Here is a 14,336-nt window from a genome sequence, read left to right on the forward strand (position 1 = left end):
ACTATCCCCTGTCGTACGCCTCTGGTAGCAGCTAGAAACGTGTGTTTATCATAATTTAGTAGGGTGTATAGTAGTCGCACTTTCTGCCAAGCATGAAAAGGATACGTCGAATAGTTTAAAAATGCTGAGCAAAAATAATTTTTAAATTTTTAGATAAAACACCCTTTAACTCAGTAAGGAACCACATTTTATTTAAGTGTTTTAGGTTAAATCTTTGTATTTTGTACTAAGGTTTCTCCAGTTACTATATGGACAATTATTAATGAAACACCCTGTATACGTAATACTAGTGACGTCATTCATCTGGGCGTGATGACGTAATTGATGATTTTTTAAATGAGAATAGGGGTCGTGTGCTAGCTCATTTGAAAGGATATTTAATTCTCTATTCAGTAGTATAAACATTTACATAATTATTTATACAAGGTGTTCAAAAACTTATTTTTAATTTGAATTAATTGACAAAAATAAGAAGAGTGTATGTAATTTATTTAATTCAAAATACATTCTGCTGCTCTCAGAAATCAGACAAAAATGTTTATAGCACAAATAAACATTGATTTTCGCTTAAATTAAATGTTTAAACTTCCAATAGGCAGATGGCTGGCGGGAGCTGGCTTGAACATTGAATTTAATCGAAAACCAGAACACATTAAACGAAACAGAAGACATGGTTCGAGTTCTCTGAAGACTATTTTTATCTAATGTGGTTAAGATAAACAGCAACAGCAAGCAATGCTATTAGTTTGGGAGCGAAAAGTGCTGCGTAAAATCTTTGGTGGGAAGAACGTAAACGGTCAATGGATGCGAAGAACAAACAAGGAGCTATCAGAGCTTTATCAAGAACCTAATATACTAGCAGTAACAAGAGCTCAAAGAATTAGATGGCTGGGTCCCATCCAGAGAATGAGTGCAGCTAGATTTCCAAAAATGATAATATCTAGTGCGTTGGTAGGAAGAAGGAGAAGGGGAAGACCGAAGTCAAGATGGAGCAATGAGGTCAAAGAAGACATGACAAGACTTAACATAACCAACTGGAAAAGGAAAGCTAACGATAAGCGAGAATGGAAGAGAATAGTACACCAAGCCATGGGCCTGCTAGGCCTGTAGTGCTCATATATTATTAAGATAAACATCTGAATAAAGGATAATTACCATTTCCGAAAAAATGTATTTTTAAGGGATTATATCATGATGAATTCTGAAGGGAGCTCTTTTGTCGGGACTATTTTGTCGGGGCTATTTTGTGGGTGAGCTATATTTCGCGGCTATTTTGTCTGCAGGCTGTTTTGTCGGAGCTATTTTGATATTATGTCGGGGATATTTTGTCGGAGCTTTTTCGACGGGGCTATTTTGACGGGGTACCGTACCCTATATGTAAGTAGGAGGTATTCAACTTTGTAACATATAACAGGACTGTTTTATATTGTAGATTCTGTTAAACTATAACTTTTGTCATAGAGTCACATACTATTCATTTTGTTAACTTTCGAGATTGTGGAAAAATCTAGTAGTTATATTTAATAAATTTTGGATATTTGGTATATAATTTATTACTATTTTGTTCCTTTATGTTCACATTTACTGATTTAATATAGTTTTGGCAGCAGTGTAAGATACCTGGGACAGGGTGATGACAGATGAGTTTTGCATGATGGCCGCTTTCGATTTTTGATCGATATTTATCAATATTAAATAATTACTAAATTGGTGTAAAGTTTTGATTTATTTTATATGAATATAATTACAAAATACTACAGAAGTTCACTTTTTGATACAAATTTAATTAACAATGTCGTAAATTTTGTACAATATTTTTAATAATTAAAGTAAATAAATTGTAAGTTAACTCAAATAAATAATCGATTACTGCCATCGACCACTTACATTCAATCTCGATTAATCGCGGCAGGTAAAGTAAAATTCTTCTTTCAGTACAATAAAGTGTTACTTTACTGCGAAAATGAGGGCAAATGAGTACAATAATAAATGACTTTAGTGACGGTTGGCGATAAAAGATTTTTTCGTGCAAGAGGCAGTGGCGGATCTAGAAATTCTCCTTGGGAGGGGAAATTTGCCTTAGGGGGGAACTTTGAATGAAAAATCAACCAAAAGAGAAAAAAAAGATAAACTCAGATTACATAAAAGACATAAATAATAATTTATAGGCATTCACTTCCCTTAATTTTCCTAACTAGCGTGTTTATTGGGTTGAACTTGTCTTTCTGTGGTTTCGGTGTCATGTTTCAGTACTGTTTATTTTGCCGCATACTGTACTTTGACTAACCTTAATAATACATTTTTAGATCTAGTCTTCTGTATGCAGAGGGATGCAGTAGTGTCGATTTCTACTTATATTCTATTGAATACCTCGCAACATCATTCAGCTCATATTATATTGTTACCTGCAGCTAATTTAAATTTGTTTCTTAACTATGATGTCTTCTATCATAATTTGAAAAAATGTAATTATCATGTTTTAAACCAGGAATGGGCAAACTTTTTTATTAAGGGCCACAAAATGTTTTTGGTCTATTACCGAGGGCCGCAATATTTGTTACCTTAACATGTTCGAATTTTCAACTTTTTATTAATTTTGTTTAGGGGGGCTATGGTTTGAAGTCAACATTTTAAGCATATTTTTGTGAATTTTATTCACAGAAAATTATTATTGGTGTTTTTTTTATGACGAGTTTTGAGTTTTTGATATCACTCAGAAGCCAAAATATTTTTTTTTTGTAAAAAAGTGTGCAAATCAACATATTTTACCTCACGAAATGTCTAAAGAAAATATATGACAAATTTCAGGTGGATCTGTCAAGTAGCTTTTCAGTTAGATTTTTAGTTGAATTGGTTTTAGTGTGGAAAGCAGTTTTGACAAAAACTGGAACTTTTTTGTCTGTCAAATCGTAAACTGATGCACACCGGAAAATATTTTTGAATCGCGGAATAATTTACAAATGAGAAGGGAACAACTGCTGAATGTTTCTCACTACGCTCAAGCTGCTGCAAAGCGAGTCGAAGGTGGGGATATTAAGAATGTGACTTTATCTGAATGAACTAAAACAAATCCGACTGCTAGTACCGTTTAACAACAAAATAACACGAAACGGGTGCCGTGGTGGTACCCGTATCGTGCAGCATTGGTCCGAAATTTGGCTTAATGGCTTGTACTGCAAAAATATACAAATTAATCTATAATTTCTAGTTCAATGTAGACTGGTACCGAATCAATTTGAACTAAAATATGATTTCTTAGAAGTGATAAGGAAAATTAAGTATATATCCTCAAAATCTTTGAAACGATTTTCAAATTCTGTCAGCAAATTACAAAACTTTTCTTTATAAATTTTAAACTTTTTTCTGGTATATTATTTAATGATTTTAATGAGGGAAATTATTGAACTAATTCTTTCTTTTTCATATGATCAATGAATAGTTTTGAATAGTTCGAGTTTCATTTTAAAAGTTTCATTTTGCGTTCAAAACTTATAAATTTAGCAAATTTGTCGCATGTTTTCATATCTAAAAATATAACAATTTCCTCCCCTAACTCACAGCACCTTTTAAGAACCTTTTCTATACTTAATGTGACTGTGGTATCTATAAGACATCAGTATGTTTTGTCTCTAACTCTTCCAAATATGCTATGAATGCACGATGATTTAATCCTCTTGAACGAATAAAATTAACAATATTAGTTGTAATTAAAATGACGTTGTCTACTTGCAAAACATTTTTGAACAATACCTGCTGATGGATTATGCAATGAAAAAGTAATAAATCATGTTCTGGAAATTGTTCATAAACGCAATCAAGTTTTCTCAACATTACAATATTTGCTCCTCGTCAATTTGGTGTTCCGTCAATTGTTACACTACTTACTAGGTAGTTACGGGAAAATTTTCGCAAAAATCACCCGCTGCGAAAGTGTTAATTAATAGCTGCAGTCTCTATACAGTGTGTCCACGGTTGGGGTGCCTAAGAGGAAAAACTTTTTTATTTTCAATTTTAGCGAAAAATGTCATTCTTGATAAAAAGTTTTGCTTGTTCTAAAACCCAATAAAATTAAAGTTTTTCAAAACCTGCTTAATTTTGTAGCCACTTTTATGTAAATACCTATAAATTTTTGCACTAAGTTCGAAATCGTAACAATACATAATCTAGTGTTGCTAAGCTACAATGTAACTTAGTAACTGTCAAATCCGATAAATATTTTGCGAATTGCTAAAACCCTATAAAAAGAAAACAGTAAATCTTAATATCAATAACAAAACAATAATAAAGAAAAATTGGAAAACTAACAGTAAATAAAACAACAACTATTCCACGTAGCCTCCACCAACTTCAAAACATCTCTCCACCCTATAATTTTTTATAACCGTTTATTAGCATGTCTGGGGTGATTCCTCTGACGGCATTAATGACTGCTTGTCTCAAATCTTCAATATTTACAAGATAAATTCTTTGTTGGATGCTTAACATTCCTTTATCGAAAAAGAATGACAATTCGCAAATTATTTATCGGAGTTGACAGCTACTAAGCTGCATTGTAGCTTAGCAACACTTGATTATTGTTATGATTTCGAACTTGGTGCAAAAACTTATAGGGATTTACATAAAATTAGTAACAAAATTTAGCAGGTTTTGAAAAACTTGAATGTTGCTTCGTTTTATGGGGTTTTAAAAGAAGCAAAACTTTTTATCAAGAATGACATTTTTCGCTAAAATTGAAAATAAACAAGTTTTTTACTTTAGTAAAAAATGTCTAAAGGGCCGCATGCGGCTCGCGGGCCGCACTTTGCCCACCCCTGTTTTAAACGAATATTTAGCCTCAATTCCTTGAAACGAGGTATTGGATGAACCAGATATTAATTGCTGCATAGAAAATTTTTAACATATTTTATATGACGCCATTAATATGTTTGTTCCTATCAAACGGTTTAAATCATTGAACTTTCCAGTTTGGTTTTCCCGAGAATTACAGACAAAAATACAGACAGACATACAGAAAAAAATAGCTAACAGGAATTTTAAAGCACCAGGCAACTCATATGAGGAATTTTCAGTGTTAAGGGAAAGATGTAAATCATTACAAGCAGTATGCTATAAAAACTATTTAGAGAACATTTAAGCAAATCTTACGAGTACTTCCTGCTCTTTTTAGAGACATGTTAGTGCTATATGTGGGTCTAGTGCGTATCCTAATGTAATATCTAATGAAGACGGGAATGTAATACCTCAGTGTGGTGAGGAAATAGTCAATATATTTGCCACTTATTTTTCAGGTACATAATATAATGATTGTGAGTATAATTTACCTAATTTTGAATCAGACACTGTGGATATCCAAAGTCTGATATTTAGTGTGACTGATGTATTTGAGGGGATTATGAGTTTAAAAACTACATATTCTTCAGGGCCTAATGTATACCTGCAGCACTTATTAAGAACTGTATTTTTTCCCTTTGTAAACGTTTATAACAAATTTTCAATTCATCATTGTCATCATCTGTATTTCCATTTTCCAACATTATTGGAAAAATAGTTTTCTCACACCTCCTTATAAATCTGGCAATCGTAAGTGTGTTAATAATTATAGAGGTATAACTATTCAATCAGCAACCCCAAAACTTCTTGATACATTGGTATCGATAAATCTTATCTGGGCTTGTAGAAATATAATTATTATTGATGAACAACACGGATTTTCTAACGAAAAGTAAACAGTAACAAACCTTGTCGATTGCCAACAATACTTGTTGCGTGCATTTGAGATTAAGATTCAGGTCGACAGCATTTATACTGATTTCTCAAAGGCCTTCGACAGGGTTAATCATAACCTGTTGGTTCACTAACTTCATGCATCTGGCATTGGTGAGCCCTTTGTTAATTGGATTAAAAGTTTTTTTGATGGGACGTACACAAAGTTCGCATTAGCAATTATATTTCAAAACAATTCAATTCAATTCAAAAATGAATATTAAAAAAAAACAAATTCTGCTTACCCTTAAGACTCACATAATCGTCTTCAGTCGGTTTTGTTAGGTTTAGTAATTGTGTGAGTAGTAACTTGTACCTCGGAACCCTTTGGATAGGTGTGATTAGAAGAGCAGATAGTTTATTCTGGACTTCTGGTCGGGTCTCCTGATTTTGCACAAATTTTGCAAAGTTGGGGTTAAGTGATCTTGCATTCTAAAAAAAAATATTAATAGTTTAGATCAGTTGTTCTCAATCTTTTTGAGTCATAAACCACAAAATTATTTTTATTATTTTTGGTCCCACCTAACTGAAATTCCTAAGTATATAGCAAGATAATCTAATTATCGAATAAATGCATTTGGACAATGCTCCCATATTTTAGTTTTATATTCATTTACTGAAATTGTAATGTAAAACACATACTACTTCATTTTTTCTGTGTTATTCTATGCAGTGTTTATTATGGCTGTTTTTTGTGTTTTTGCGTTTTGTGTACCACCGCAAATAATATGTACCACCAGTGGTATATGTACCAAAGGTTAAGAACTGATGGTTTAGTTTCTTCAAAGTCGGAAATTTTAAGACCGTAAAGTTTAAGCACGATTCATTTCTTTTTATCTCACAACTTAATACGTTTTCCATCTTTTGCGTTATTTTTACGCACACTCATCACTGTGGGACCGTGCAAGTTCTGCAAAGCGACACCTGGTTTCTACGCTCTGCAACTTTATTCGCACTTTTAATTATATTGGCCAATTATATTATTCCTGGTTACTGAATATTTGTCAAGGCCATAGTCCAAAAAAATAATAAGAAGAAAAAATAAGATTCAGGTTATGTTATTAAAATGTAAACAATTGTATGTAGTAAATAAAATTAGTTATTAAAATGCAGTACTGCAAGCAAAATACAATTAATTAAATTTACCTTTACAATAATTGCATATCATATCAATATTGTGGAGCAATATACAATTTTTCTTCTTCAACGACAGTAGGTATGAAATGTACGTCAATTTGACAATTTCAATTGACAATATGAATTATTTAAGTTGCAATATTTCTCCGCTGTTCGCGCACGATCGTTTCTCGTATGCCTTCCAAGTACTTGCACACCGCGAATAGCATAGGGTGTGCTATATATAATACTTATATATAGGGTGTCCCAAAAGTACCGAAACGGTCGAATATTTCGCGAAATAAACAACTGATCGAAAAACTGAAAAATACGCGTTCAAAAATCTATCCAAAGACACCAAACACGATCTTTTAAATCTTAACTTTCAATTCTTAAATGGAAACCCTCAGTTTTTATTGCAGATTTTCATTTTTTACCTAAAAGTAAGCAACTTTTATTCGAGACATTTTTTCGAATTGTGGACAGATGGCGCCATAATCGGAAAAAACGATTTATCATGAAACCATGGGTAAATTATAGAAACGTTCTAATATCCCGAGAAATACACCTCCAAATGAGAAACCAAAAAATATGTGTTTAATATTTTTCAAAAACCTATCGAATGACACCAAACTCGACCCCTCCACTACACACCTTGAAGGTGCGGTGGGGTATCTCTAAAATCTTAAATAGGAACCCCCGTTTTTATTGCAGTTTTGGATGCCTCGTGAAAGAATAAGTAACATCTATTCGAAACCTTTTTTAGAATTGTTGATAGATGGCGCTAATAAACCGTATTTTTCCAATTATAGCGCCATCTATCAACAACTCTAATAAATGTTTCTTAATTTTTCATGACGAATGCAAATCTGCAATAAAAAATGGGGGTTCCTATTTAAGATTTTAGAGTTACCCCCATCCCACCTCCAGGGTGTGGAGTGGAGGGGTCGTGTTTGGTATCATTCGATAGGTTTTTAAAAAATATTAAATATATATTTTTTGGTTTTTCATTTGGAAGTGTATTTTTCAAGATATTAGACCGTTTCTATAATTTACATAATAATAAATCGTTTTTCTGATTATGGCGCCATCTATCCAGAATCCGAAAAAATGTATTTAATAAAAGTTGCTTCCATTTATTATTTTAAAGTCACCCCCAACCCATCCTCCAGGAGGTGTACTGGGAATCGTGTTTGGTGTCATTGGATAGATTTTTGAAAATTATTGAACACGTATTTTTCACTTTTTCGATCCGATGTTTATTTTGCAAAATATTCGACTGTTCCGCTACTTTTGCGACAACCTGTATAATTAACATCTACGGAGTGTACTTTCCGCACTTCCTGACAACAAGATCTCTTGGACTGATTTGATGCTATATCTTTCTAGCACATTGTATCTAGAAACTAACATGAAAATAAGTGGAACATTGTATCAAGAACTAGCACATTGGCACATAGAACTAGCACATTGTATCGAGAAACTAACATGAAACTAAGTGGGGGTATAGGCACAATAGGGGAGGACTAGTGTCTCAGCTTTACTATGTGTAAGAGTGAACAGCACTGATAAAAAAAATGATGTCGTCACTCAAAATTAGAATATATCAAACACATACTGCATAACACAACATATTACGAAGTTCAAGATTATTATGCAGCTTATTACTATTAAGTAATAGGTCTGGATCCCGCGTATGAAAAAAAAGTTGATTAATAGCAGGCTGAAAATTTGTTAGTAGCTTAAGGGGAAGTCTACTGTGACAAGGGAAAAAACAGGCCGATTTTCCGGATTTTTTTTAACAAAATATGACTCGTACATTAAATTAATTTAAACCGCCGTCTTTATTATATATTCAAGTATTTGTAAAAAAAAATTCAAGTCGAAATATTCAAAATTGCCGTCGTGGCACTTCTTCAAGCGCAGGTCCGTTTTTTTAGGTGCCCAAACGGTGTACATGAAATCTCACGTCTGGGTGATCTGAAACAAAAAACAAAATATGGTTATCATCTACATTGTATTGACTCTCGTCTGACGGAGAATTTTTTTGATATCGTTTTTTGTTTAATTGTTATATACAATAATAAATAAAATTTGGGCAAAAAATAGAAAAAAATTTCAAGAATTTTTTTTTCGGCGTCAAAATTTTTAATCGACAAAATCCTCCGTCACACGAGAGTCAATACTATGTAGATGATAACCATATTTTGTTTTTTGTTTCAGATCACCCAGACGTGAGATTTCATGTACACCGTTTGGGCACCTAAAAAAAAAACGGACCTGCGCTTGAAGGAGTGCCACGACGGCAATTTTGAATATTTCGACTTTTTTTACAAATACTTGAATATACAGGGTGTCCAGTAACTCTACCGACAAACGAAGACAGGAGATTCCTCAGATAATTTTATGACAATTTAACCTAATTCACCTAGTCCGAAAATGCTTCCTAAGGGAGCTAGAGCTCTTTGAAGATGGCGCCATGTAATTAGTTTTTCTTAAATACCTCCAGAACGCTTCTATTTAGAAAAACGAAAATTGGTATACATATTTACTTTCCTGAAATGAATCGATTCCATCCATTGCGAATTTCTAGTACCGGTCATAGACGTACGTTTTGGGTAGGGCAACGGTTATTTTATTGCATAACTTTTTTGTCTTCAACTTTTAAGCATTTTTGATACTGGATTATTAAATTGTGAGGTATTTTAGTACTAAAAACTCTTACTTTAAGTCGATAGGATACACCGTTTTCTAGAAAAATCGATTTGAAAGTTTTTAGTTTTGGTAATTTGAAAAAAAAAAACCGATGTATTTTACCAATTTAAAGCAAGAGTAACTTTTAGTACTCGAATATCTCATAATTGAATAATCTAGTGTCAAAAATACTTAAAAATGAAAGACAATAAAGGTATGCTATAAAATAACTGTTGACCTACCCAAAACGGACGCCTATGACCGGTACTAGAAATTCGCCATTAATGAAATCGATTAATCTCTGGAATATAAATAAATGTACCAGTTTTCATCTTTCTAAACAGTTTTTTTTTAATCTTTTTTTTTTATTTAAGGAACGAAAAATTTTCAAATCGATTTTTCTAGAAAACGGTGTATCCTATTGACTTAAACTAAGAGTACCTTTTAGTACTAGAATAACTCACAATTAAATAATTCAGAGTCAAAAATGCTTAAAAATTAAAGACAAAAAAGTTAGGCGATAAAATAGCCGTTGCCCTACCCAAAACGGACGCCTATGACCTGTGCTAGAAATTCGCAATGGATGGAATCGATTCATTTCTGGAAAGTAAATATGTATACCAATTTTCGTTTTTCTAAATAGAAGCGTTCTGGAGGTATTTAAGAAAAACTAATTACATGACGCCATCTTCAAAGAGCTCTAGCTCCCTTAGGAAGCATTTTCGGACTAGGTGAGTTGGGTTAAATTATCTTAAAATTATCTGAGGAATCTCCTGTCTTCGTTTGTCGGTAGAGTTTCTGGACACCCTGTATAATAAAGTTAACGGTTTAATTTAATTTAATGTACAATTCATATTTTGTTAGAAAAAAAATCCGGAAAATCGGCCTGTTTTTTCCCTTGTCACAGTAGACTTCCCCTTAAGTATGTCTAGTCGGACAAACTTTGATATATGGGAACACTGGAACAGGGGCAGTTTTAATTGTGGAACAGGTTAAAAATTTGGAACGGTCAGACCACGAAAACGGCACATGTATTTTGTCCGACAGAACAGACTTAAACTCTCCGAACAGAGATTAAACTCTCATGCAAAAATCAGACTGCTATTTATCACCAAAATGGGCGTTTTAATGAGTAGAACATGTAGAATATGTCAAATGACAGGAATTATGACAGGTGATAAATAGCAGTCTGATTTTTGCATGAGAGTTTAATCTCTGTTCGGAGAGTTTAAGTCTATTCTGTCGGACAAAATAAATGTGCCGTTTTCGTGGTCTGACCGTTCCAAAGTTTTAACCGGTTCCACAATTAAAACTGCCCCTATTCCAGTGTTCCCATATATCAAAGTTTATCCGACTAGACACCCTTAAGCTATTAACAAATTTTCAGCTTGCTATTAATAAACTTTTTTTTCATACGCGGGATCCAGACCTATAAAGATAAATGCTTACCTGAAGAATTTTCAATATGTTTTTAAACTCACAGGCATACACAGAATATAGCTTAAAAAATGGCGCAACCTTGTAAAATGCTTTTGCAACATTACTTGAACTTTTTTCCAATTCTTCCAGTAATTCTTTATTAACATTATATATTGGTAAAATATTACCAAACAAAGATTCAAAGTCTTCACCTTTCAGTAACTTTTTGTCTACTGAAGGATTTAAAAAGAAATTTATAATCATCTCCAACTGATGAACATATTTTGTTTCACTTTCTATAATCTCAAGAAGGGCTTTTTCTCGTTTATACAATCGGTTCTCTTCTTCACCTAAAAATTTTAAGTAAAAATTAGTGTTTTAAAGAAAAGAATTTAATTAGATTTGATACATGATTTTCTTTCAGGTAGATCAACTTCTACAAATCTTTTACTTTTCACGCAATACATATCTGATGCACAGGTGGATGCTATTTATACAGATTTCTCCAAAGCATTTGACACTGTGAATCATAAATTGTTGTGTAACAAGCTTAAAACTATTGGATTTACGGGCAATCTGTATAACTGGTTATGTAGTTACCTAACTAGCAGAATACAACTTGTTAAAATTTAACACTTTCAATCTAGTGAAATTTCCGTAACATCTGGTGTTCCACAAGGAAGCCACTTAGGGCCTTTCCTTTTTAATATATTTGTTAATGACATTAAATCTCAAATTAACTCTAAATTTCTGCTATTTGCTGATGATTTAAAAATCTATAGAATTATCGAATCCCTCTCGAATTGTGAAAAACTTCAAAATGATATTAACAAAATTATGGCATGGTGCAATTGGAACCAAATGAGCATTAATGTTGGAAAATGTCACTCTATTAGTTTCTGTAGAAGAATTAACAACCTCTTTTATAATTACAAATTAGCTGAAGAACCACTGAAGGTTGTATCAACTGTAAGAGATCTAGGTGTTCAATTAGATTCCAAACTAAATTTTTGCGCTCATTTTGATTATGTGAATAACCAGGCATTTAAAATGTTAGGCTTCATTATTAGAACTTCTAGATGTTTGCATAACATTAATTCCATCATACTGATTTACATTTCCCTAGTTAGATCCGTTCTTGAGTATTGCTCAGTTGTTTGGTCACCCACTTATGAAGTCCATATAGCCAAGCTTGAAAAAGTCAAAAATAAATTTATTAGGTACTTAAGTTTTAAATTACACAAACCTTTAAGTGACCATTCCTACTCAGAAGTTAGAAATAAATTAAACCTTCCTAGGCTATCTTCTAGACGGATGTATGCTGATGTTTTGTTTCTTCATAAACTACTGAATTCAAAAATTAATTGCAATGATCTACTGTCTCTAATTGACTTTAATGCTCCCTCTAGAGTTACTAGAACATCCCAAAAATTTTGCAATTAAATTTCATCGCTGCAACTTTGGTAGGCATTCTCCGCTGAGTAGAATCATTCTAAATGGAAATAGAATAGACCTTGATTTGTTGCTGTGCGCTTCGGAAAATGTTTGTAGACAGTGTTTAAAAAAATTTTGTAATCTTATGTGATTTATATTTGTTATTTACTTTGTATTATTTTAATATTTGTTTTTTATAAATATATAGCTGCATCGCCAATTTTTGTCATATTTACTATATCTTTATATTTATTGTATCACTAGATAATTATAATATTTTGTGTATAATATATTAAATTGGGTGGTATCCCGTTAATAAATAAAAAAAAATAAATGATCCATTTACTGTTAACATTGATTAACTTGACTTGTTGAAATAACTTTGGCTGAAGTTTTTCATATTTACAGGGTGTTATACTTATTAGGACATACATTTGAATTTTTTTTGTATTATTTTACATGAAAATACATAATTTCAAGAATATTTCTGAAAATTTCAGATTGATGAGAGCAAAATTACCGAAAATACAGCATGTTGAATATTTCTACAGTTGACACGCTTTGCAGCAGCTTCACACCAGTAAGCTCGAGCGTAGTGAGAAACGTTCAACAGCTCCTCTTCTCTTTTGTAAGTAACTCGGCTATTCAAAAATATTTTCCGGTGTGCATCATTTTACCATAATAAATGAAACAGACTTTGAAAACGAAAAGTTGTCAGAATTTTAAAAGCATTTTTCTCAAAACTTTTTTTTTCAAGGTGGTGGACATTGTAACTCAAAAACTACTTGACCAATCCACCTGAATTTTTGCATAGCTTTTCTTTGGACATTTCGTGAGGTAACGCTGTCGAGATATTTTTTGTTTTATGCTTATTTTTTGTTTAACAATAATAAATATTTTGATTTTCACCCTTTTTGCAAAAAATATTTCGTTAAAACTAAAAAAACTTGACAGTGTTACCTCGAGAAACCCAGAAGCTAATAAAATTGTTTTGAGTTTTGTTTCACATGATCCAATGATCATTATTTTGCTTTAAATCTTTTTTTCGAATGTTCTTTGAATTGTACTGAATATGTTTATTTAATTTAAAAATAACATAATTCTAACATATTTTCCAGAAAAATTAAATGTTGATTTCAAAGCATAGCCCCCCTTAATAAAATAATGCTATGAAAAAAATACAGCTTGTTAAAATTAAATAATTTCACTGTATATTTATAAATTTTAGCTGAAACTTTTGAGTGATTTTGATCAAACAATATAAAAGACTGATTTATTTTTGTAGGTACACATGAAAAATGAATGAATGGGAAAAGAAAAGTGTTTTTGAAGTGTATAAAAATATTGAATTCCTGCTGACAGCTTTCAGCTTACAAAGCCATCTTTAGAGCTATAGTCAAAAACCATAAAGTACTAAAGAAGTATCCCATTTTTTATTTAAAAAATTACTTATACAGTATGTCCCTGTAAGTTGTATCCATATGGAAAACTTTTTTATTATTAATTTTACGAAAAAAAGTTATTCTTTATAAAAAGTTCTGCATGGTCATAAACCCAAGATTCAACCATCAGATATCAAATTTGATGAATGTTATACGAGGTATGTCAAAAAGTTTGAATTTCACTCAGGAGTAAAGTAGCTTTATTTTTCACAATATTGAAAATTGCTATTATGAAAAGTTGTTTGGAATTAAAAACTATATTGTAATATGCAATTACATCCTTCTAATTGAATTTTTTTTTTTTTTTTTTTTGAAAAATTATGGATAACTAACAATATTTTCAGTTATTTCAATTCTGATAACTCTTTTGTCATTAATTTTACGAAAAAAGTGATTCTTAATAAAAAGTTCTGGATGGTCTAAAACCTAAAATACAACCATCTTATATCAAATTTTATCAATTTTATA

At 31.8% G+C, this 14,336-nt stretch overlaps 1 protein-coding gene and 1 long non-coding RNA gene across 3 annotated transcripts in view; one reads left to right on the forward strand and one right to left on the reverse strand.

Annotated features, from left to right (window-relative positions):
* LOC126892384 (rho guanine nucleotide exchange factor 39) overlaps positions 1-14,336 on the reverse strand; it is a 49,162-nt gene that overhangs the window by 22,985 nt on the left and 11,841 nt on the right. For both annotated transcript variants that reach the window (XM_050661902.1, XM_050661903.1), the window contains exons 2-3: positions 11,023-11,342; positions 6,009-6,195 (exon numbers count right to left, since the gene is read on the reverse strand). In XM_050661902.1, coding sequence (XP_050517859.1) covers positions 6,009-6,195; positions 11,023-11,342 — 507 coding nt within the window. The remainder of the gene's footprint in view (positions 1-6,008; positions 6,196-11,022; positions 11,343-14,336) is intronic.
* LOC126892385 (uncharacterized) lies at positions 12,925-13,850 on the forward strand. Its single transcript, XR_007700810.1, has 2 exons — positions 12,925-13,054; positions 13,712-13,850. It is a non-coding gene; the product is annotated as an uncharacterized LOC126892385 (long non-coding RNA).

This window comes from Diabrotica virgifera, chromosome 9 (assembly GCF_917563875.1).
Source record: "Diabrotica virgifera virgifera chromosome 9, PGI_DIABVI_V3a".
NCBI classification, from domain to species: domain Eukaryota; kingdom Metazoa; phylum Arthropoda; class Insecta; order Coleoptera; family Chrysomelidae; genus Diabrotica; species Diabrotica virgifera.